The sequence below is a fragment of the Ammospiza caudacuta genome, chromosome 6 (assembly GCF_027887145.1).
Source record: "Ammospiza caudacuta isolate bAmmCau1 chromosome 6, bAmmCau1.pri, whole genome shotgun sequence".
In the NCBI taxonomy this organism is placed as follows: domain Eukaryota; kingdom Metazoa; phylum Chordata; class Aves; order Passeriformes; family Passerellidae; genus Ammospiza; species Ammospiza caudacuta.
In genome coordinates this window covers 61,044,725-61,070,145 of record NC_080598.1, presented here as the reverse complement: position 1 = coordinate 61,070,145, position 25,421 = coordinate 61,044,725, and the positions used below count along the sequence as shown (strand labels likewise).

The 25,421-nt window shown below is 49.5% G+C and overlaps 1 protein-coding gene across 1 annotated transcript in view; it reads left to right on the top strand.

Moving 5' to 3' along the window:
* The window catches only part of DAAM1 (dishevelled associated activator of morphogenesis 1), a 95,189-nt gene extending 70,528 nt beyond the window's left edge, over positions 1-24,661 (top strand). Inside the window, 13 exon segments of the mRNA XM_058806221.1 lie at positions 72-236; positions 238-378; positions 475-582; positions 6,042-6,145; positions 11,474-11,558; positions 12,338-12,444; positions 14,995-15,083; positions 15,310-15,478; positions 16,195-16,302; positions 18,717-18,777; positions 19,404-19,535; positions 21,058-21,228; positions 21,770-24,661. Of these exon segments, the coding sequence (XP_058662204.1) occupies positions 72-236; positions 238-378; positions 475-582; positions 6,042-6,145; positions 11,474-11,558; positions 12,338-12,444; positions 14,995-15,083; positions 15,310-15,478; positions 16,195-16,302; positions 18,717-18,777; positions 19,404-19,535; positions 21,058-21,228; positions 21,770-21,979 (1,650 nt within the window). The 3' untranslated portion in view covers positions 21,980-24,661.
* The last annotated feature ends 760 nt before the right edge of the window (positions 24,662-25,421 follow it).

The window sequence follows — 25,421 nt, the reverse complement described above, 5'->3', positions numbered from 1 at the left end:
AGCATGGGGGTATTTTTTAGGTGGTGTCCCCACCTCCATATGACCAGTCCCCATCCCTCTCTCTCTCCCAGAGGGCAATCTGTGCTGCCAGCCCTGGAGGACCTCCCATGCCGCCAGGAGCACCTGGGGGCCCTTCGCCTTCTCCAACTCCCGGCTCCCTCCTGCCCCCTCCGCCGCCCCCCCCACTCCCAGGGGGGTGTCCCCCACCTCCTCCCCCACCTCCTCCTCCCGGTGGTCCCCCCCCCTCCCCCTGGCCCCCCACCCCTCGGGGGGCTGATGCCTCCCCTTGGGGCACCCCCGGGCATGGCCTTCAAGAAGAAGAGCATCCCTCAGCCAACCAACGCCCTCAAGTCCTTCAACTGGTCCAAGCTTCCAGAGGTAAGTTGGGCAAAACTTTGGGCACTGAGGTGCTGGATGGTGATGTGAGGGCAGTGGATGAGGACCCCCACCTGCAATGCTCCCGCTGTCTTGCAGAACAAGCTGGCAGGCACCGTGTGGACCAACATAGATGACACAAAAGTGTTCAAAATCCTGGACCTGGAGGACCTGGAGAGGACATTCTCAGCCTACCAAAGACAGCAGGTAACAGCTGGCCCAGGGTGGGCACACCTGGGTGAGGTGCCACCATTGTGGGATCATGTGGTTTCACTGGTGGTCCCAAAACACATCTCCTATCATTATTTCATACCAAAGCCATGTTGGCCAGATCAGCTCCATCTGCTTTGTCCCCTCATCCATGTACCAGAGCCTTGGTGTTGAGCTGTTCATGGCTCACTGGGCCTGATTCCACACACCTGACCATGTGCACCCTGAAGATGGATCACCAAAAAAACACACACACACACAAAAAAGAGACAGGGAATGTTATGAAAATAACCCCCAGATGTGGCCACAGTTGGGTAATATTTTTGGATTGCTGTTAACAGCAACTTCTCCATGTGTCTGTATTGGGTGGAAAATTTCTATCCCTCTCTGGCCAAGAGGGACTAAGTTTTGCCCACATCTACCATGGGTGGGTCTCTTCTTTTTATTTTTGTAGTGAGCCAAGAGCAAAATGTGAGCTTTGAACAAATATCCCAAACCAAAATAATGTCATTGCAGGCAAAACTCTCTGCTTTTTAATCTCCTGCTCAAGCACTGCAGGCCCAGTTTGGAAGGCATCAAAGCACATGAAGAAAATTAGACACTTATTTTACCCCAGGCAGGGTGAAAATGGGAAGAAGTGTTTCAAGAAGGCAGGAGAAAAAGCAAGGAGAGAGGCTGAAAAAGGATAAAAAGGATGTTCACGTGCTGAACACCTGGCTGTGTTCCTGGGAGGAGAGAGCAGCTTGTCTCCTTCGTGCCAGGCCCAGCCAGAGGGATGGTGCCAGGAAGGAGTGGACCAGACCCATTAAGCTCATTAGGCAGTGTGAGAGTTTAATCTGTTCCAGAGGCTAATTGAAGGAAAGATCAGGGTGGATTAGAGCAGGGCAAATATCAAGAGTAACCCACCAGCAGTACGTGCTGCCTGCCCCAGTGTTTTGGGAAGAGGTGACCACAGCAATGTCTCCTTCTCCTGGCATTTTTTGAGCTTGACTCATTCCTACTGGAGGGTATGTCTGAGGACAAGGGATGGAAATGGAAGAGGAGCAAGAATAGAAACCTGAGTGTCAGCAGGATGGTTTGCCCTCGGGCCCCAGCCCATGAGTCACCTGGTGTGATGAGGATTATTGCCAGGCAGGAATTTAAAAATAATTTGGCTTGGCTGAGGTCCTGCTGGGTGAAGTGGCTGGGTAGGTTTGGGGCCAGGAGGAGCAGGGAGATGGTGCTAGGAGAGCTGTGACATGGGATGAGGACCAGAAGGGAGCTGAATGGAGGAGCCAGGAGCTGTGGTGGGACTGGCAGAAGATGCTGTGAGAGCATCTGAAAGGCAGATGGGAAAGACAAGGCAAAATCCCACCTGTGAGATGCTGCTGGGGCTGGAGCTGCCCTTGGGGACGTTGTGCACAAGTTCCTTGTGGTCATTGTGTGTCAGTGGAGCCATGGGACACATCTGGGGGCTGGAGCTGCCCTTGGGGATGTGATGCACAAGCTCCTTGTGGTCATTGTGTGTGAGTGGAGCCATGGGACACGTGAGGGATGTGTTTGTCCAGCTGGGACTCCCCAGGGTGCTCCCAGTGTTAGTCCCAGGATGGAGAGGGGGCCATGGCTCTGCAGCCAGCAGCAGGATATGGGGCTAGATGTGCTCCATGAGATCAGGAGAAATGGAGATATTCTGGGCTGGTTGAGTGGAATGTTCCCTGCCCTAGAATGGTTGCACTAGAGGATCTTTAAAGTCCCTTCAGCCCCAGCCATTCTGTGGTTCTGTCACACATGCAAACCACAGGGCTCTGTGTACATGGAGGGGGGCAGCGAACAGCCTGTCCCTGAGGCACAGTGAACTCATAATAATGGTTTCACAACTCCCAGCATTTCCAAGCTCTAGCAAAACTTGGTTTCTGTCACGAAGAAGCAAGGGAGGAGCAGGGTTCTCCCTGCCTGTTCCCTGTCTGAAGCCACTTGCTCAGTGGTGATGCCTCTCCCTTGTCCTGGATCACAACATCCCCAGGACATGGGGCATCAGGGGCTGCCTGTGCCCATGCCCCCAGACAAAGCAGGGCTCTGAAAATGCCTGGTCAAGGACTGCATCCCTGTGGCCCTGCCCCAGCAGGCAGAGGTGTGTGCAGCGCACAGAGCTCTCTGACCCCCCCAGGGTGGCTGCTGTGGGGCTGCCTGTGCTGGCATTTGTCTGGTTTTGCTGCCAGAGTGCCTGGGAATCCCAAATTGCTGCACACACCCGAGGCTTTAACCATGTACTTAATTTTAAGCATCTCTTTAAATGTTTTTTCCCACATCACAGGCTGGGATGTAAATGCAGGCTATTAGCTGAGCTCTGCAGCTTTTGGGAAGGGCCCTTTCCATGTGGGGAGGACAGGAACCCTCTGGGCTTCCTGGGGCTCATCCCTGCCTCATGAAGCTGCTAGGAGAGCCTGTAGCTTCCCAGCTGAGGCTCTGCAGATGTCCCTGTCCCCAGAGAAGGTCTGAGCCCTGCAGCTGTACAGAATATCAACATTTACAGAAAATCCAACAGGAGTTTTTGGCTGTGGCATGAGAACTGGCAGCAGGGTGTGCATGTAGTGATGGAGAAAGGCAAGTCCAGGACCATCAGGGCTTAAACTACACAAGGGTTTGTGCCTCTGTCAGGGATGTCTTGAGAGTCTTCCTGGGGGCAGAGGCTGGGAGTGATGTTGATAAGCAGCAGTGACACAGCCAGGGCAGTTCTGGCAGGTCCTGCAGCAGTGAGTGATGTAAAAGAGTCAGGGCCAAGTGGAAAAAAATATGTGTTGTTGAAGCAGGGGCTTAGCAGTGAGCTGGGAAAGAATTCATCTCCCAAAAAAGGATGAAGGAAGGAAAGGCTCCAGCTCCTCTGTGCAAGGGAGAGTGACCTGTGCAGGGGCCAGGGACAGCAGGGCTGGGAATTGTTTGTGGGGATGGTGGCAGCACATTTAAAGCTGCTCCTCCTTACACCATCCTGCAGCAGGGGCTGGATCACAGTTCCTGTGAGGGACAGGGGCAGGGATGAGTCTGGTTTGAGGCCTTTTTGTAGTGAACCTTTTCTCTACCTTAATGCATGAGGAGCTCTCCCTTTCCTGGAGCAGAGAAAGCCACCATGTCCTCCCTGTCCAGCAGCCTGGAGCAAGTCTGAGCATCGTGGGGCAGGTCTGAGGGCTGAAATGGAAGGAAGAGCTTCTAATCAGGGACCATTTAAATGAAAATAAAGATACCCACTGCAGCTTGTGGGTGTGCTTTGTGCCTGTCCCACAGATGAGACTGCTGGGTAGAGATTGATTAGTGAAACACTGATCCTTAGCCTTAACTGAACCAGAGACTTTAAGCCACAAGATTCTTGATCAGCAGAGCTCAGCCAAGGGGATGGGGAAGGAAAACTGTGTGTGTGTGTGCACATGTGTGTGGTGCCAGCTCTACTGCACCTGCTTCCAGCCTGCTGGGGAGGGACATGCTGCTGGTGGGCATTGGGGCCAGGCTGCTGAGCCCTGCAGAAGCAGGGAGGAGGAGGAGGAGGATGAGAACTCGAGGGGAAGCATGTTGCTGTGGCCACTGGTGAAGTTCTGCTGCGGCCAGATTTGCTGCGGGATGCGCCTCTCCTCATTTCCACTCACAAGCGCTGTTTTTCCTGGCACTCACATTGGCATTTCAGTCCCTCAGATGTGCAGGAACCAGCAATTTTCCTCCAGGCACGGCAGGCTGAGCAGTGCTGTGCCTTTGGGCCAGTAGCAGGGCTTGGCCAGCATCCTCCCACCTCATCCCATGTCCCCTCCTCACCCCTGTGCACAACGTGCCTCGGCCTCATCCCTTCATGGAGCCTCCTCTTCATCAGCTCTGCCCTCCTGCACATCCCATAACCCACATTTTCACCTGCATCTCCCCTATTTTAGCACTGGGACCTCCAAATGCCTCCTCTTCATCAGCTCTGCCCTCCTGCACATCCCATAACCCACATTTTCACCTGCATCCCCCCCTATTTTGGCACTGGCACCCCCATGCTGCCAAACCTCCCTCATATTGCACATTTCCCTTTGCTGTGCTTCAGTTCCCTCTGGTTTTGCTGAGATCACTGAACTGCATGTGTTTTTACTGCCTTTTTCCATGCTTCTGCTATGGCTGTAGGACTTCTTTGTGAATGGTAGCTCCAGACAGGTAAGTGAGCACCTGCAGGAGTGTGATGTGGGGCTTGGGACAGGGACATGGGGACACGTGGCTGCTTCTGAGGGGGGTTCATGTGTGACAAACGGGGTTGAATCAGAGAGGTGCAAAGATCACCAGAAGGAGCAGCTTGAAAGTTGCTGCTGGGGAGGCTGGTAAGGCAGAACCCACCCTCTCTGCTGTCTGGCCTGAGGTGAAACCAATGTCTGAGTACAGGAGTTGGATTTTTAACTCCACAGAGAAGCTCCTAACTCCTAACCCTAACCCTGAGCAGTATTTGTTTTCAGAAGATGGAAATAAACCCACAGGTGGAAGCTCTCTGCTTGGTCAGAGCTTACAAGGCACATGAGAGGGGCAGCTGGTGCTGGGTGACTTGGGGCTGGTGTTCCATCCCCTGCCTCTCTTCCCACTTCTCATATCTGCATGTTTTCTTCGTTGAAACAAGAAAATGAGTAAAAGAATTGTAATTTCAGAGCTCACTCTCAGCCCTTGCAGTGGCCATGTGCCAGGTCTCCTTTAGTGTGGATCTGTAACGTTCAGGACCTTGCAGCTCCAGATTGTGTTCCTTCCAGAAGGATTGAATAGCCAGCTTTTAATTGATTAACCTCACTAAAATATGCAATATGGTAAATTAAAACCTGGGGCAACATGAACTCCTTGGGCAGCCCTACAAAGCTGCTGTTGTGTAGATCTGCCCATTTGCCCACAACCACAGCATTGTTACTCATCTGAAGGTAAAGTGTTTAAGCCACTTAGGAGATACAGGTGCTTATTCCACACCAATTCCTGCTTTCAAATCCCTTATTTTGGGAAGATTTCACTGAAAAAGCTGCTGGTTGCTTTTGCAAGTCTGACAGCATGTATTAGTTAGCTGGCTCAGGAGGGCTGATGCATGAAGGGTGATCACAGATGTTTGGAGCAGGGGTGAGGAACAAGAGCGATGCTGAGTGTGTGCAGCAGCCCATAGTGAAATCCTCCATGCCAGGGTTTAATGAAGTATCACAAGTATGTATGCTGAGAAAGCCAGCCTTTATTTATTCAGCAGCGCCCCTGTGTTTGCAGATTTTTAAATCTTCCCTGTCTGAGAAAATATTTACATTTCTAACCAGTGGCTTCAAAGCCAGCTCTGGTTTATGAAATGACTTTCTGTGTTTCAGTCACAGGCGAGGGGTTTTACCCATAACCTGTGGTGCCACTCCTGATTTATGGGGCCCACTGTGTATCACACTGAGAGTACTAAATGTCCTTGCTGCTCCATGGCTCTTCTCCAGGCTTTTTTTCTTCTTATTTTCTCATAGAAGGAAGATGCCATCGATGACACGTTGAGTTCCCGGCACAAAGTCAAGGAGCTTTCTGTCATAGATGGCAGGAGAGCTCAGAACTGCAACATCCTCCTCTCCAGGTATGGTTCAAGCCTTGCTGTGGGGAGTGGGGTGTGATGGTGTTCACAGGGGTCCAAGGATGAGGGAAGAGACGAGGATCTGACTCCATGTTTCAGAAGGCTGATTTATTATTTTATGAAATATATTGTATTAAAACTATACTAAAAGAATAGAAGAAAGGATTTCATTAGAAGGCCAGCTAAGAATAGGAAAAGAAGGAATTATAACAAAAATTTCTGTCTCAGACAGAGTCTGAGCCAGCTGAGTGTGATTGGCCATTAATTAGAAACAACCACATGAGACCAATCACAGATGCACCTGTTGCATTCCACAGCAGCAGATAACCATTGTTTACATTTTGTTCCTGAGGCCTCTCAGCTTCTCAGGAGGAAAAATCCTAAAGAAAGGATTTTTCATAAAACATGTCTGTGACAGTGGGGGGGATGCTTAATACCCTGCCCTGAGCTGCCCTGAGTGTGCTCCTCATCCCTGGTTGATGACAGGAGCCAGTGCAGCAGGAGAGCAGTGACACCTGAACCCAGCTATAGCCTTACAGCCTCAGGGTGGGGTGACTGGAGGGGGGACAGTGCCATTAAGGGGGTATGTGGCCATTTGGTGTCCCTGGAAAGCCCTCAGGGAGCTGGGATAGCTGGGACACCCAGTGAGCTTTCACAGGAGGTGGAAGGGGGTTGATTTCACCTCTTATCTTTCTCAGCCTGGGTTTTGTTTGCTCTTTGCTGGCGGTTGGAGAGGGTCTGTCTGGGCTGGGGAAGTGCTGGGTGTCAGCAGGAGCAGCAGTAATTCAGGCAGGACCTTGCTGCCCACATCTGAATTTTGGGAAGGGGTTGTTCCCCTCCTACAGCTGCCCTGCTGGTCTGACAGCCTCCCTCACACTCCTCACCAGGCAGGCTTAACACTGCTACCAGCAATTTAATCTGATCTCTAAATGGCTGCCAAAATTATAAAAATCGCTTTGGCAAGATAAACTACACCAATAAGACTGAATTTCCTGAGAAAAGGGAAACCAGGTTGTGGTGGTCTGAAAAGGATGAGCTGTCAGTGTAGCTACTTGTGAAAAAACACCCAAAGAGCAGCAGAAAATGCCATTTGTTTCTGACTCACACAGCAAAAAATAAACCTACCATCAGTAAAATTTAAAAATATTCACTCTGCTGTCTGGAGGCACAGAGCTTCTGTGCCACCTAGGACTGTCCAGGATGCAGCAGCATGGCTGGCAGGTTGGCTTTGCAGCTGAATTCAGTATTTTCCCAGCCTGTGGGTTCTGTCTGGTTCTTCCAAGTGGAGATGGTGCCTTGTCTGGGCAGCACAGCTGATTTCCTTCCCTGGAAAGCTTGGAGAGGCTGATGCCTGCAAAACAAAACCCATCTGGGTGGGTACCTCAGCCCCTGGTGCTTTTCCCAGAGGTGGCTGGCAGCCTGTGGGCAGTGAGAGTGCCACAGCATTTGGGGGTAAAGCTGCCCTGGTTTTGGCTGGCTCTGCCCTGGGCTGCTTCTGGGGATTTTTGTGCTTCCTAGCAGTCCAAATAAAAAAGGATGATGATGAAAGGAGAGTTTAAAGCAGGCAAATGAGTGTGTCTGTGGCAGGCAGCTATTAGCAAGTAAAACTTGGGGATTTGGGGCTGAGCTGCTCCTGGCATCGGTAGGCTGAGCGTGGAGTGGGTTTAGGTGTGATTCAGCCAGAGGTTTAAGTGTATATTTGGAAGCTAAGCACACAAATAGGTCCTTCAGTGGGAAGGGGAGAGACCCAAGCACTCAGCTTCAAAGGCATCTTCCAAGAAAGCAGTGGCTGGAAATAAATTGCCAGTAACTAATCCCACAAAAAGGGCAGGATGGAGGGTGCTGCCTGCCTGCCTTTCCCTGTGGGCCAGTTCCTAGGGGAGAAGCAGGACCAGACTTGCCCTGCAAAGTGGTCCTCAGGCCTCTATGTGGCTTTTCCCAGGGCCATCCTCATGCAGGGATGTGTGGCTTTGAAGCTGCAATGACTTGCCCCCGATGCTGCTTTGGAAGTGCTTTGGAGTTCATCCCATGGTACCCCCAGGACCACAAGTGAGCTTCTCTCCCCAAAATCCCTTTGGGTGGTTTGATGCTAGGTGTCTCAGAGATGGTGTAGGGATAAAGCCCAAGCATCCTTTTAGCATTCTCAGGTCCAGCTCCTGCATCTCCAGCACTCTCTGTGTATCACTGGGCAAACCCTTCTGCAGCTGCCATCCCAAAGCTGGGCAGAGCAGTGGATGCCTGGTCCCAAATGTTCCAAAGGGACTGGTCTGGCAGCTGGGCTGCTGCTGTCCCACCTTGCATGGCCACCGTGGGGCTGAGCAGACTTTCACATGTGAAAGGAGCTGCAGGCTTGGCCCCTGCTTTAGCCCAGACATTTGTGAGCTCACCAGGCATTGTCTGGCTCGCAGCATGGAAAGATTACAGCCACTGAGATACTTTATCTCTCTCTGTAGATTTATTTTTTTGCCTGTTTGCCTTGCTTTGGGAGAAATTACTGCGCAGTGAGATCACTGGATTTTCCTCCAGCTTGTAATGCAGCACAAGAACATTTTTAACACTTGCTTTTTCCTCCTGTTCTTTGGAGAAGGCTTTGCTGATGTCAGTGCCTCACCGTGTCTCCCTCTGTGAACCCACCACGTCCTTGCTTTTGCTCCCTGTGCATGGGTGTGTATTTTTAGCCCTGCTTTCTGCCAGATACAAACCCACCCCTCTCTCCATCCTTTTCCTGCTGTGAATGGCTCATTTGATTCCCCTCTCCCAGCATTTTTTTTCCCCCTCAAATCAATGTGGCTTTTCAGGAGGGGCACGTCTCTTTCCTGGCAGAATTTGTTTTTCCCCTTCACACTTATTACATCCTCCACGGGGTCTGACAAAAGCAGCCTGGGCTGGTGAGCTGTCACCTCTCATTGCCAGGCTGCTGCCTCTAAATCCCTGTGACAGCAAGTCCTGTGACCCCGTTCCTCTCAGACGGCTCGCCTTCGACAGCTGCTGCCAACAATGATAATTATTGTGGTTATAGATAAGCTTCTAGCTTTCACTGGCCCCTTTCCCATCAAATTGTCTGAGAAGCTGTTTTCTTCTTGCTCTCTGCTGATGCAGAGAGCAGGCTCTTGTTCTTGGCACTGGATTGTGATGATTCCTGAGAAAAGTTTGGTTGTTTTTTTTTTTTGTCCGACCTCTTTCTTTTTAAATGCATTTTTATTGTTGACTGTGCTTTCAATGAGCAAGGGCTTAAAAAGTCACCCTCGTCTTCCCCCGCCCTCCTGGAGATATCATGGTACTTTTCTGTGCTTTTTAGGTGTTTGCTGTGGATGGGGAGTAGCTGCCTAAGCACCCCCTTCTCCCAGGAGCATTTGTGCCTCCCCAAATACCCAGATCCAGCCAATGTCTGCTTTCCATCAGGGTGGAGACTGGTGTTGGTGGTCTGAGCATTCCTGTTTCTGCTTGGGTGTAAAAGTTCTCCTGCAGTTTCACATCCCACCTCAGATCATGTCCCATCCTGGCCAATTCCATTGTAGGGGACAGTAGGGTGACCCCAGGATGTGGCTGCTTGTCACTGCAAGCAGCAGAGGGGATATTTTCCAAGGATTCTGGATTTGTTCCTTGTATGATGACCCCAGCAATTGTCTTGGCCTCTGCTCAGTGCAATCTTTGAGGTAGATTTTAATTCACTCCTTAATTACCAGCCCCTCTCTGGGGTGCTCCCTTGAGGAGGAGGTCAGAGAGGAGTGCAAGATGAGAAACATGGGCTCATAAGGAATGAAGATTTACTTGCCAGGTCTGTAAGATGCACCTGTCTCAATAAAGCTAATCCTTCACTTCCAGTCTTGAGCAAAATATCCCAAGCCAAACCAAGCTCTTGCTACCCTGACCTTAGAGACCAGAACCCTTCCTGTATCAGCTTTAGCTTCCAGAAGCCAACTCCACAGTCTCAGTCTGCTCCCTGCAGAGATGTGGGGGTGAAAAACCCCTCCTTGTTTAATTACTCAGAGTGATCAAGTCAGCTCCCCATCTTCTGTTTGAGCTGCTGATCAGGTTGACTTCCAAGGTCTCATGTCCTGCTCTAGGGTGTGTTTCTGCTTTCAACTCATTCCTTTGAGCTACATCCAGTGTTCCAGCATCACTTGGCAGCACTGATCACTGATACATGGGGTTCCTCAAACAGGCCTTTTCAACTCTTTGGTTTTTCCCTGCATGCAGGTACAGGGAATTACATTTTTTAAGCTGGGTCTGTTGCAATGGCTTTAACCATGACTGCACGCCATGAGAGAGAGAGAGAGAGGATGTAAATGGAGTTGCAGGAGTTTCTGGGCTTTCCCTTTATTTAATTTAGATTATTTTATAGACCACAACGCAAAGAATAAGAAAAATATGTGTGGTTTTGCAATCAAAGTCCTTGCAGGGAGCGGTTCCTTGCAGTCAAATTAAAGTGTAATTAATGGCTGCTGCAGCCCAGGAGGAGCTGAGGGCGTCTCTCCATCTCTCTGTTGCCTCAGCTCAGTGTGGGCTGCTGGCAGAAAGATCCCTGCCAGGAAAGGCCAGCCTGGTGCTGCTTGCTATGACACAGTGGTCTGTGGTTTTGGAAATCTCCAATTTGAGGCTGCATCTTCAATTCCTGTTAGGTGAAGGAGAAGAAGAAAAAGGTGGAGTAGAGGCTGTTTTCCAATATCTTACACTTCCAAGAGCATTGAATCCCTACCCTTCCAAAGAAAACCAAACTGATGGGTTTCCTGGGATGCTGAACATCCGCTTGCCCAAATTTTGCATTTCTTTCTAATTTTTTCCTAGAGGAAGACTCCAGCCAAAGGTGGTGAGGAAAAATGGGAGAGACAATGCTTGAATCCAAGAACAGGAGTGGAAATTGGCCAGATTGTCCTTAAGGGTTGTGGCAGTGGGTTCAGGAGCAGTGCTGAGCTGCACTCCTGAGCCTGGGCTGGGCTCTCTTCCCTGTGGGAATGTAACCTCAGTGGCCCTGTGGCCTTTGGGGTGCTGGAACTGCAGGAGCAGCATTGCTATGGGCAGGAGTTACATCTGAAAGTTATATGTTTAATGTACTGCTTACAATCCTTACATAAAGTACTGTTAAACAGGGAAATAGGGAATGGCAGTGTGGGGAGAGGGAGTTGGTTTGGGGGGTTTGACCCCCTGTTTACAGCAGGGCCGGGGCTGTGCTGAGCCTTGGCAGAGCATGATCCTACCACATTTCTCACACATCCTCCTTCATATCATGCCGGATAGAGCTGTTTGTGATGCTGCTGCTGCATAGGTGTGTAAGGAATCTCTCCCTGACTGCTGGGCTGCGAATAACTCTCCTTTCCCTCCACCTCCCAGGCTGAAACTCTCCAATGACGAGATCAAGCGAGCGATTTTGACGATGGACGAGCAGGAGGACCTCCCAAAAGACATGCTGGAACAGGTGGGCAGAGTGTCTCCTGCTCCTCTGTGGCTGCCTCATGCTGGGACAATGCTGTGCAAAGTGCTTGGGACCAAAAGCACAGCTTGTGCTGGACCCTAGATTTTTTACCAGCCACATGTTGAAAAGGCACCCAGGTGGGCGGGAAAGCAGCTTGGTTGTGGCATCACTGCTGGGAGCAGCATGGCCCCCGTGTGCCATTCCTGTACTTGGGTCTACCCTGGAACCTTAAGGTGAGGCCATTTCACCTTTTTGTGGCTGCAGCTTGAAGTTTGTGCTCCGTAGTGGTTTATTTTTGAAAGGTTTGACAATGTTTTTGCAGTCCTCAAAAGGGGAATCCCATTTTCACTCCCTCTGAATCCCTTTGGAGGCATATTAGTCACCTGTCCTTAAAGCTGAGCTGGTAATTGCACTTTGAGCAAAGATGTGGGAGGATTCATTTCACAAAATTTCCATCTGCTAATAAGTAGAGTTGCAGCAAATGGGAGTCCCTGACTGACACCTCCTCTGGCAGAGCTGATGTTGAAACCTCCTTGGAGCAGACTTAATTCATTTGTTGTAAAAGCTGAGTGATGGCAGGGCAGAGGCAGGAGAGACACTGACGTGATGGAGTAACGTGAGGAAGGTCACAGGGACAGCAATAACACTTATTTCACAGGTGCCTTGGGGTCACTGCCTGTACATGCTGAAAAGGTGTTAGACTGGAGGAAATAAATCACTTTTTAGCTCCTGAAAATGTGTACATGGGTCTCATATACACTGCTGCGCTTTTTCCTTTTCAGCTCCTGAAGTTTGTTCCTGAAAAGGGAGACATTGACCTGCTGGAAGAGCACAAGCACGAGCTGGACCGCATGGCCAAGGCTGACCGGTTCCTCTTCGAAATGAGCAGGTTGGTGCCTCAGGGGACACATTGGAAATGAGCAGGTTGGTGCCTCAGGGGACACATTCTGGCCGTTGGGAATGAGCAGGTTGGTGCCTCAGTGTCTTGGTTTGGAAAGACAGGAGTCTGCTGAGGAAGGCAGGAGCCTCCCTTGACATGGAGAATGTAAACCCTCCCCACCCCTCCGAATTGCTATAGATTTTAAATTAAGGGGCTCTCAGGCAAAAAAATATGGGAGCAGGAAATAACAGTTCTTTAATAGGGAAGAAAAAAGTAAAGGATAAAATAAAACAATGCAGTACACTAGAACAGCACTGAAAGTCAGAACACAGCCTGACACCCTGTTGGTCAGGCTGTTGGCAGCAGTCCAGTTGTGGCTGCAGCCCTCCTGTAGTGTCAGGGGTGGTTCTGTTGGAGCAGGGATCCTGTAGAAAAGGTGTAGTTATCCTCTGAAGATCCAGTGGAAGGAGAGGCAGCTGCTGTTCCTCTGGGGAATCCAGTGGAGAAGCCGTGCTGGTATTCCAGGATCTCCAGATTATATCCAGGTAGGAATGCTTGGCTCCTCCCCCTGGGCGGAGCATCTCCCAATGGGATGCTGTAGTTCTTATCAGCCATGCAGTGACATTCAATAGCTGTTATCAGCAATGTCCCCTCCCGAGGGAGGAGTGATTGTGGTCACTCAAAGAGAGAGATAAGGCAAACTGCCCACTGACAAAAGACAAGTGCCATACAGATGGTAGTAGAAAACATCTTGCCTTGCAACCTGGAACACTCAGGGGACACATTTTGGCCATTGGAAATGAGCAGGTTGATGCCTCGGGGACACATTTTGGCCACTGGCTGCATGGGTTGGTCAGGAGGTGGCTGTTCCATGGAGGCTGCTTGGGAAATAAGCCCTTCTTACTGTTTTTCACATCAAGAAATGAGTGGACCAAGGAGACAGGAGGGCAAGCAAGGTGCTGCAAATTATAAGGATTATTTGTGATGCTCTGGTCCTAAAATCAGGATTGTGTTCCCATACAAGCAGCAGCTGGACAGAGCAGGGGAGAGGGATGGGGAGATGGATTTTTTTGGTGGTTCTGGGTTGATGGTTGGACTGGATAATCCTGAAAGTCTCTTTCAACCTTGATGATTCTGAGATTCTGTGATCTAACCTGGTCAGGTGGAAGGTGTCCCTACAGGGCAGAGGGGTTGCAAATAAATGATCTTTCAGTCCCTTCCAGCCCAAACCATTCTATGATTCATTGTGGCCCAGGTGGGAAGTGCTGTTAGAATGATAACACAGTGCTCCTTTCCCTTTCATCCTAATGAATATTCAAGCCTGATGGATGTACATTTTGTCCTGCTGTGTAGATGAGTCCCACTTGTCACCTCAGGACTGACTCATCTCCAGGGCTCCTGAGACTATATAAAACTGAAAGGAAATGTCATTTCTTCCTGCTCCTGGTAGCAATCATTTAAGACTTAGGAGTCTTCAGGGATGAATAGCTTTATCTATTGCATGCACATCCTCTAGAGGTTCTGGGTTAAAATCTTGAAGCTTCTTATTTGAATTGCACTGAGCTCTTTGAATTTCTTAGTTGAACTTCAAGCCAGTCACTTGTTGGCAAGGTCAGTGAGTTTTACAATTGGAGATTGCACTGGGAGATCAAAAATAGAAATGCTTCCATCCTCCCTGAGCAGTGCACCGAGGATGGGCTGTGTGCTTGCTGAGTGTCACAGGCAGGCAGGATGGAGCTGTGCAGCTCAGACCTGAGCCCTCAGGGCTCACTGACACTCAGAATTAGCTTTTCTATCACAGGTCACCTTTCTTCTTCACAGGCTCTCACCCAAGTGTTGTTCCCATGCCTTCATCCCTTGGAAAGCACAATGTGCTGATGCAAATGTTTTCCTTGATTTTTAATTTTGCCTTGTGGTCTGTAACTGAGTGTGATGTCTTTGTCACCTCTGATTAGTACAACAGTGCAGTTCATGCCTCTGTGTGTGAGCATGTCTCCCGTGAGTCCTTGGTCCTGGTGACTCCAATCAGACTGCCATGTGCATACCAGTGAGATCTTGGTTAGCATAAACACAACTGACACGAGCACAGCCATCACTGACTTGCCCAGGAAAGGGCCTTTCCAGCCCAGTCCATCATTCTGATGATCTGGACGTCCAGTTTCATTAGTTCTGGTCATAGGTGAGCCTCTCTCCAGCTGCAGCTCATCACAAAGCCACAGGGAGCCCAGACCTCATCAGCACCTTTGCTCAGGAGTGATTGTGAAAGAACTGTTTGTTCATAGCAGTGGGGTGTAAAGATGCACTTGTTGAACCTGCTGAGTTAAGGGGATAGGCTCAAGCATGTACTCAAAAGCCCACAGGGAGCCACCCCAGGACAGCTGTACCTTCAGTTGTCATTTTTTCCCATTCCAGCACAGTTTCAGGGAGAAAAGAGGTCATTGTTTTTTAATCACCCTGGCTCAAGCATGCTTTGTGAGCACAGCTGTGAGCAGTGGAGCAACAGAGCTCTGCCTGGAGCAAGCAAAGCTCAGCCTGCTCCTCCTCCTCCTTGTTTTCCAGGATAAACCATTATCAGCAAAGGCTGCAGTCCCTCTACTTCAAGAAGAAGTTTGCAGAGAGAGTTGCAGAGGTCAAACCCAAAGTGGAAGGCAAGTGGCAAAGATCTGCTTAGGGACTTTGTGCCAGCACAGGGATCACTCCCAGGAAGAGCATCCTCTGTGCCAGGATGAGCCTGGATGGAGCTGGCAGTGATGGGAAGGGAAGGGAAGGGAAAAGGGAAGGGAAGGGGTTGGTGGTCACTCTTTGGGGGTACTGAGGGGGTTGCTGGTGGGCTCTTGTGGCAGGGGGTAATGTCCCACCTCTCTCTGCTTTCAGCCATCCGTGCTGGCTCCAAGGCCGTGCTGCAGAGCAGCAGCCTCCAGCAGCTCCTGGAGGTGGTCCTGGCCTTTGGGAACTACATGAACAAGGGCCAGAGGGGTAATGCCTTTGGGTTTAAGATCTCCAGCCTCAACAAGATTGCAGACACCAAGTCCAGCATTGACAAGTGAGCAGCCCCTGCCCTTATCCTTGGTACCATCCACGGGCCCCAGGGGTGTTGGGGGGATGCAGGGGTCATTACCTCTGGGACTTGGGTAGGTGGGAGCAGTCCCCTCCTCCTGCTGCCCAATTTGGCACACCCAGTGATGTGAGTGTGCATTTTTTTGAGCAGGACAGCTTTCAAGGGAAGCCAAAATTCAGATCAGCACAGTGATTGATGGGGCCTTTCCTTCCTGGGCTGGCTAAATTCCAGCCAAGGCTGATTAGGATGGTCATCTTCCAAATGCTTTTTAACCCCTTAGGAGATACCAAGAGCCAGAGAAAGGATTCCCAGGGGCTTTTCTCCACAGGAACTCCCTCTGCCTCTCTCCCATGCTGATACAGCCGTTGCCTGGTTTGCTTTACCCTGCTGAGCTCTGTTCACAGAGCAAGAGGAGCTGGGTCAGGTCTCAAACCTGCCTGGTCTCATCCATCAGTAAAGAGCAGTGATGCTCAAGTCACCTCCCCTGGGTTCCTCCTGTGGAGAACCCTTCCTTGCATGGACCCTTCCTCTGCCCTGTAGCTGTGCATGGGACAGACCCCTCGCATGTCCCCACACAGCAGCATCCTTGCAGAAATCCTCAAATAGCTCATTACTAGGGTTGGGGTTTAACCAGGGGTTTTGATTGAACAATGAACCCCCCAAGATGCTGCCACACTGACCTCTCTGCTCCTCTCTCCTAGGAACATCACCTTGCTGCACTATCTCATCACTGTTGTGGAAAAGAAATATCCCAAAGTGCTCCGGCTGCACGAGGAGCTGAAAGACATCCCACAGGCAGCCAAAGTCAAGTAAGCAGGGTTGAGGTGGCACTTAGGCAGCCCTGGGAGCACCTCTCCCCTCATTTCAGCCTGCTTTGCCATGTCACCCCACCCCAGCTCACCCTCCTGGCCAGATCCTGGCTGCTGGGCTGGGTATCCCGTGCCACGGCCACGCTGGCCCAGCACTCAGGAGCAAACATCACCTGGCAGCTTTAAATCCCAGCCCCTTGCGGTGAAGGCTCTAAACTTGTGAGCTTGGGGGAGGAGAGCTGCTTGGAGCAGCCGCTTCCTGCTGTTATCTCACCACAAAAGCATTTAATTAATTTCTAATGGTGCATTAAGTAATGCGGGAGGAAGCGGTTGCGGTGTGGCTGCAGATAAAGGGCAGCTGTTTATCCTCATGTGCCAGGGAGGCTCTGCCTGCAGCACGGGCAGGACCAGGCAGCTGTGGGAGGGACTCACCTGCATCCAGATTCTGCCAGCATGGAGTTTGTGGGCTTTGCAACCAGATTTTTAACTCTGCCCAGTGACCTGTTGGGAAGAGGCTGCCCCAGTTCAGCAAAGCCCTTAAACACAGCCTGAGCCTTTAAGATCAGGAGGAATCTGCTGTTCTGTTGCCCTGCAAAGCCCTCAAGTGTGTGCTGAAGTACCTCTGAAATCAGCGAGGCTCAGTTTTGGTTTTAAACTTCAGCTGGAGTTTATGGGCTTTGATGCTTCAGGGATGTGAGCAGCAAAGATCACAAATTTCTGCAGGCAGTTGTGTTAGCTGTGGACATGAAAAGGGGCTGAAACTGCAGCCCTTTAGAGGGGATGCAGCTAGAACAGGTTACCCAGAGAAGTTATGGATGTCCTCTCCCTGGCAGTGTTCCAGGCCAGCTTGGATGGGGCTTGGAGCAATCTGGGATGGTGGAATGTGTCTCATGGCAGCAGGGTTGGAGCTGGATGGGCTGTGAGGTCCCTTCCAACCCAAACCATGCCGTGATGCTATGAAATATACATGGAGTTTACAGTGGCTTGAGGGTCTTCTAAGCTTCCAAGGTCTCTTGTAGCAGTGGTGGGTTCCTAGGGAAGATGTGTGTTGGACAAAACAAGGATTCTCATGTGTAAAATGCAAAATAATCATGAGCCAGGGGTTGAGCACAGTGACAAAACAAATCTTGGTGTGCAGGCTCTTCTGCCAGAGGGTGGTTGGGCACTGAACAGGCTCCTCCAGGGCTGTGGTCACAGCCCCACGCCTGGCAGAGCTCCAGAAGCATTTGGAGAATGCTCTCAGGCACAGGGTGGGATTCTTGGGGCTGTCCTGTGCAGGGCCAGGTGTTGGACTCGGAGATCCTCATCAGTCCCTTCCAGCTCAGGCTGTTCCATGGTCCTGTGGGTGTGTGGTGCTCAGTTTGCAGGCACCAGCTGCGGGCATGCTGAGCAGGACATGCTCCATGCTGCTGCAGGCTCTGCCTTTCCCATGCTCCTGACCTGCAGCTGTTGCACAGACACACGTGTGGGAAAGAAAACTCCTGCACAGAGGGTTTCTTCACCCCCCTAAACTTTTATCATTTCTCTCTAAACTGGACACCATATGTAACATTTGGGTTTGGTCCAATCCAGAGCAAAAACCAAAAAGTTTCTAAAGCTCTGGAAAACCCTGAATTCCCCCCAGTGCTGCAGCTGTGAAGCAGAAACTGCTGCCTCTGTCAATCCCACCAGTAGTAATGAACTGCTGGAGCACAGAGCTCCCAAAAGTGCATTTTCCCAGACTAAACCTGCCAGGAATGCTTGCCCCATGACCCAGCATCAGCATTTCCAGGGACCCCAGCCCTTGCACAGACACCCCTGGAAAGGCATCAAGCCTGTGGTCACTGAGGCCTTGTGAGAAAGCTTCCCCTGACATAGTAGTGGTAGGAACCCATAAGCACTTGAATTTGAAGCTCATCAGGGGCTTGAGCCTTGTGTAAACAAAGGCAGTGCCAGACGTGGTGATTTATTTTGATTTCTCTATATTTGGGCTGTCTCCCTTTGTGAAAGGCTCGCTGCTCCTCAGAAGGATGCTTTGCCTGGTGTTCACCCAGCCATGGTACCCTGAATAACTCTCCCCTGTGCACTGGGACAATGATCTTATCTTCTCCTGGACCTGGAGAGAAATCTGTGCCCAGCAAGGCATTCTCCTGAGCCATCCTTTCACTTGGAGAGGGCTGGAGGCTGCTGAGCTTGCTAAAACCTTGCAATCCCCTTTGCTTTGAAACAAGCAGCTGCAGCCACTGTGAGGTAGTCCCAGCTTAGAGGCTGTCAGCCTGATTTGCTGCTTGAGACATACTGATCTGCACTGCAAAAAGGAGGCAATGTGGGCATGGTTGGGGTCTTTTCAGTGGGAAAACCATGGTGAAGTTGGTCAGAGAGCTGTAGAGTTTGCTGGGAAATGCTGAAAATTAACATCCTGCTATTTCCAACAGCATGACTGAGCTGGAGAAAGAAATAAACACTCTGAGAAGTGGCCTGAGAGCAGTGGAGACTGTAAGTATTATTTAAATCAAGTACAGTCCAGCCTGGCTCTGAGCAGCACTGCATCCCTCCTTGGGGAGGCAGGCCAGGGAGCTCCCAGTGAAGCTGCTTTTATCTCACATCCTGGAGATGTGTTTGCCTTTCCTTCCTGCCCTGCACGTGTGCCTGCCCTCTCAGGGCTGTTCTGGCTCTGAAGTTACCATGTGTGATTAGGCACACTCATGGTTTATGTCTGATACATCAAGGGAGGCTGAGTAAGCCTAGTGATGATGCCCAGGGAGTTCCTGTGATGTGCAGAGGGGTCTCCCCTTGGCTGTAAAACTTCTGAGGGTTGGGGAGCACTTCTGCAGCACAGCTGGAGTGGTGATGAAATGGTGGGAGTATCCCAAAGGACTCACTGTCTTGCTGAATTATCCTGCTTCCATAAGCTTTCCTGCAGGATTTGGCTGAAAAGCTTAGTTCAGGCAGTGTAATCCAGGGTGTCATGCATGGCAGGGGGAGCAGCAGTGCTGGTGCCAGCAGAGCCCCTGGCACTGATTCAGGCACACTCCCAATGATGTTACCAGATGCCAATGGTATTTGTGTCCCTCATCAGCCAGGCCTGACCAGATTTACCCTTTTTTTTTCCCCCCCAAAAGGAGTTGGACTTCCAGAAGTCTCAGGTTCAGCAGGCAGGGGACAAGTTTGTGTCTGTGGTCAGCCAGTTCATCACATTGGCCAGCTTCAGCTTCTCGGACGTCGAAGATCTCCTGACGGAAGCAAAAGAGCTGGTAAGGCCACCAAAGTCTGTCCTTGAGATCTGAGCAGCTTTCCAGCCTCACCTCCTTCTCCCTGGCTGTACCCAGTTGGCATTGTCCTCCTGACCCATGCCTGGGCATTATCATGGACCTCCCTGAGGCCATGGCTAACCCAGGCCACCCCTTTGGCCTGCTGGTGGTAACCTGGCAGAGATATTCTCTGCAGAATAGGAGTGGTGATAAATGCTCTGAAAGGTGTATCATCTTCTGCTGACATGGCTGGGTCTGGAGCACAAGGTCTGGTCATGGTCCCCAGCATCTGTGGAAGCCCACTCTGAAGCAATTTTCCATGGTTGTTGGAAGGGATGGGCTGTGTGGAGTGCTCCAGCTCTTTGCTGTTTAAACACATGTCCAGATTCAAGTTGTGTTCCTGTTTTCTCTTAGGAAAGCAGAAACATCCCTGTTTTATAAACTTTATATCACATGAGGAGAGCATTTTCAGCCTTCCCTCCCCCACCAGAATCTCTAGTAGCATGGCAGAGAATTATAATATCTTGATTAAAATCAGCAAGATTAACCTCAATTATATTGACTTATATAGTGGCACTTCTCAGATTCCTCTCTGCATCTTGAAGTGTTAGGTCTCTTAAATAAACAAAGAAATAAAAATGCACAAAATGTCTTTTCAAAGGCCAGGGGCTCCCCTGCAAATAAAACTAAATCATACAGGCAGGCTTTAAAAATGTTCCTCTTGGTCTACCCTACAATATCAAAGCAACTAATAAATCTGTTGGTGCTTTGATTTTGTTTTTCTTTTCTTTTAAGCGTGCTTATCTCCAGAATGTGCCTTTACAGTTTTAACAAACTTGCTGTGCACAAAGAGTCTCCTTCAGGCTGGAAGTGAGAACAAAGAGTGTCAGTCCCAAGGACAGCTCGGGGGCTGCTTGGGGACTGGGACATGTTGGCAGATTGTGGATGTCCTGTCCTGACCCCTGCTACGGCCTCATTCGACTCCCTCACATTAATGCTGTGCAAACAGCACAAGAGGCAGGAAAACTCCCTTATTTCCCTGCCCAGGGCTGTGCCTGAGCCTGGGCAGAAATCTCTTTTAGAAGTTTCACCAACACATTTGGTTTCAATAGCAGAGCATGTGGCAATGATAAATAATACCCCAAAAATACTTCAAAGAAAAACTTAAAAGTGCAAGTTTCCCTTCCCCTGCCGTGTTTACTATTAGTTTTATGTCTTCAGTCCCACAATATTTTGCTTCCTTGTTTTTACTGCTGCTTAGTTAATAAAGTGGAGCTGGGGCAGGGGAGGCTCAGCAGAGCCAGAGGCAAGATGGGGAGAGGGGGCTTGATAGTGATCCAGGTCTTGCAGGGCAACAGGTAACACATCAGGTGATTTATTTCAGCTCTAAATCAAGGCTTGATGAGGCAAAGCCCTGCTGTGTGCTATGGCTGCTGGCAGTGTTTCACTCTGCTCCATCAGGTTGAAAGTTTCACCAGTCCAGTGGCTTTATCCAAGACTGATGCACCCCTGTCTTCTCTCCCAGTTTTCCAAGGCTGTGAAGCACTTTGGAGAAGACACAGACAAAATGCAGCCTGACGAATTCTTTGGCATCTTTGACCAGTTCCTTCAAGCTGTGACCGAGGCCAAGCAGGAGAACGAGAACATGAGGAAGAGGAAGGAGGAGGAGGAGCGCCGGGCACGCATGGAGGCACAGGTGAGCACACACCAGCAAGTCTGGCAGCACCTCCAGGGCATCTGGGAGTGACAACAGTGTTATGATGTCCCCATGGTGGCACAGACAGCACTGAAGGCTAGGAAGGGAGCTTCTGTGGTCTTAGACCCAATGGCTTTTCACTTTTGATTACTTGATTAATGACCTTGGGCTGGGGAGGTCTTGCAGCTGAAGTGTGCAGCAGAGCTGGTGCTGTTGCCTGCTGTGACCCACAAGCAGCAGCTGTGGGGCTGTGACCCTCAGCCCATGGCTTTTATCACAGAATCTCAGAATCATAGAAAGCTTTGGACTGGAAGTGACCTAGTTCTAGATCCAACCCCCTCACTGCGAGCTTGGACACCTTCCACCAGACAAGGTTGCTCCAAGCCCTGTCCAGCCTGGCCTTGGAGCAGGGATGTGGTCTGTCAGTAACTCTGACCACTGGGGTGGGAAACAACTCTTGAGTTCCATGAGTTTGGGGATCACCACAACCACCTGTATGACACTGACCCGCCTTCTTTCCCCCCTCCTCCACGGCCTGCAGCTGAAGGAGCAGCGGGAGCGGGAGCGCAAGGCCAGGAAGGCCAAGGAGAGCGGGGAGGAGAGCGGTGAGTTCGATGATCTGGTGTCGGCCCTGCGCTCAGGAGAAGTCTTTGACAAGGACCTCACCAAGCTGAAGCGCAACCGCAAGCGCATCACCAACCAGCTGGCCGAGAGCGGCCGTGAGAGGCCCGTCACCAAGCTCAACTTCTGAGAAACAAACTGACAGCACAGCCCAGCAAAAGACACGTGGGTCAGTCTTTCTGAAGTGGCTGCGGTTTTTTGGGTTTCTTTTTTTTTTGTTGTTTCTATGACACTGCCTTGCGATTCCAAGCGGAACAGTGGCACGCGCTCTGTCCCCTGTGCGGGCGAGCGTGTGTGTGTAGATACTGTGTAAATAGTCGGGTCGGGGGGGTGTGGAGGGAGGTGTGTGGGCAGCTCAGTGCCAGCACCACCTCCTCCCCACTCCAAAAAGTAGTTCTCCCCATGCACAAGCACAATGCCGCGTCCGTGGAGCAAGAGAGGACCCAAGCCCAAGCCGCCGGTTGTCCCCATGGTCCCAAAGCCGATGGGGAAGCTGCCTCCTGCTGCTCTCCTGCTCAGAACCCACCCCAGGGCCATTTGCAGGGGACGCCTTGCACACAAGCCAAGCGGTTTAAAGAAGAAAAGACAAAAAAAAAAAAAAAAAAAAAGCAAAGTTGACTGAACTTTAATCCATTGTTTGTTTGTTTGTTTTCTCTCATTGTTGTGATTATTCTGAGAAACTCGCAATCTGTGCGTTCGCGCTGGTTCCCCAGCTCGGCGCCACGCGTGCTCCCGGCGATGCTCTTCCCGTCATCCTTGGGAAATGCTCTTTTTCCTCCTGCTGCCACCTTGCTAAAGGACAAACTTTACCCCAAAGTGCTTCTCGCTGTAACGCCACACTGATGTATTTATACTTTTGCAACGTTTTCTGGCCCAAGACGGTGGGAAAGGTTCGGTTCTCGGAGGAGACGAAGAGCATAAACTTTTGCGTTGTAACTTTTGTTCTTGCTTTCTGTTCAATGGGACAAACTGTATCCTCTGTCAAGGTGGGTCAGGACCAAAGGTCTCTGAAATACAAAGGGGTTGGGGTAAAACCCAGCAGCTTTCACCTGCCTTCTTTTCCTTTTTCTTTCTCGGACACACAGAAGCAGTGATGCCAAGAAACACTCGTCTCTTAGCCAGGTCCTTTTTTTTGACTGGTTTGCTGTTCATTGTCATTGCAAATTTGTAAGCAGAACTACCTGTCAAATGTCAGTCCAAAAAAAAAAAAAGAAAAAGACAAAAAAAACCAATAATAAAAGTAATTCAGAGCTCTCAGGGAGTAATAATTTAAGGGTTTAGAAAATAAGAATTGGAGAATAAAAAATAACCACCATTAACATATTAACATTTCTATTCTTAAATTATGCTGAGTATATAGAGGACTGTTACTTTTTACTTTTATTTATTTGTGGTATGTTTTTTAAGAAAGCAAAACAAAACATTTTTATACCACCAATACTTTTGTGATCTTTTTTTTTGTTTGTTCTTTTTTCCTGTGGAGAGATGAGTTTGTCCCTGTTGCACTAGATATTAACACTATTTGAAACATGGTTGGTTGTTCTTTTTTTTTTTTTTTGTCAGATAATCGGTATTACTGGTGGGTATGGGATGTCAGTTAACTATATGTACTGTATAGCAAAAGTGCTGTTTAAACTAATTTGTATAAAAAAATATGGTTCTAAGCACCAGAAGGCCGTGGGGTCTGTGTGCTGAGTGAAAGCTGTGAAATCTCTCTCGAAGCAGAGTTGTCAAGAGCTGTGGTTTTACCATTTTGTTCTTTTCTTCATTGCAACGTTTAACGCACTGTAGATTAAAAAAAAAAAAAAAAGAAGAAAAAAAGAAAAAAATACTTTCTGAGTAGCATTTAACGCAGTAATAAATAAAGCAGGTAAGTGCAAAAATAAGGTCCAGCACCTCATAGCCAAGCAGCTGCAAAACCTGCAGATTATGTTCAAAGATGGAGTTAAGCACTTTGCTTTAAGAAGGAGGGGGAAATAAAGACAAAAGGTAATGATAATACTATTCCTTAACTAAAGTGCCTCTATTTATATTTTTTATTTATGGCTGAAAAAAAAATGGGGCTGATACAATTGAGGGAATGGACTATGGGGGGAATTGAAAATATATAAAATAAGAAGGAAAAAAAAAGGTTAAAAAGAAAAAGGTTAAAAAGAAAAAGTTTGGCTTCTGATGGTTTAAGGAATGGTTGGTCACACGTGTTTAATTGGGCAGGTGGTGGGGTCAGAAAGGGCAATCTCCTCCCGGGGCCCTGGGTGCCAGCACCCACCCCGGCTCCTGCCTCTGCAACCCCAGTGCCACATCAGGACCTTTCCTGACAGATTTCCTCTTGCCCTTCCAAACCTCTTGGGTTGTTTTTATTTTTAAATTGTTTTACAACAGCCTGGTTATCAGGCTGACTTTGCCATTTCTTTGTTTTCTTTCAAAAAAAAATAGAAAAAAGGAAAAAAAAATTATATCTCTATAAATAAATAAAAAGGCTGTGTGCAGGTAATTCCATGTGCCATTGTCGAAAACTACTTTTAGATTGGTGCTGGTGTAAGTAGCCACTCTTTTCTCTTGGGTGTGTATTTTAAAGATGATTTTTTTTTTAATAATGCCAAAAACAAAACAACAACAAAAAAAATCCATAATGATTTGTAAACAAAAGTTTATGTCTTGGACCTTATTAGCTTCATAGTGACTAAGGTAGTCTGTTAGGTGCAAGGATGTTAGTAGTTCTAGCTAGTGGGAAATGCTGTGTAATGTTATGAGACTGTACATTTTCTAAGATGGCAATATGCAATAAAGCAAAACGATTTCGGTGAGTGTACACGGCAGAGCCTGAGTTATTTTTTAGGGGAAATAAATGGGATAATTAGGAATTGAGGCAGTTGTTGAAAAAGAGGCTCTCTGAGGGTTGCTCTTTTTTGGGTGTGTTTGCAGGCATTTCTGGGGTCAGGTGATAACCCTTGCCCTGAGTGCTGGGTTTTAGGAGATTTGGGTTTTTCCACCCTGCTGGATTTAAGGCAGTTGGGTTTTTCCACCCTCCAGGATTTGCAGCATCCTCATTGTCACCCACATGTGGGTTCTGAAATGCCTCCCAGTTGGTGAACCCGTTCATTTCTCCTCCTTTTGTTGTTGCTGATGCATGTTCCCACCTTGGCGGGAATTTTTCCAAAAGCCCACTGGGGGTTTTCCAGGATCCGGCATTGAGGCAGCAGCCAGTTTTGTATCATGGGATTGGATCCTGTCCCTTTTTCCAGGAGAAGGGCTGGCCACTGTGCCTCTGGCTAGCCTATCTAGTGATGTTTCCTTGGCAGTAGCCCAAACCCCTCCTGGCTTATTCCTGCTCAGCTTTTCCTTTCCCACACACCTTTCCATCCAGGCTGTGTTACTTTCTTTTTCCAACACCCCTGAGTGAATTTTGCAGCACTCAGACACCCCCAGGCCCCACTGCCTGTGCCAGTGGGAGCATCTGCATTGTGCTCTGACCCATGGGCTTCCCATTTAGGATTGGGGCTGGCAGGGAGCACAGATTCCATCACCACCCCTGGCAGTTGTGGACTGGTGATGCCATGGGAAAGCAGGCC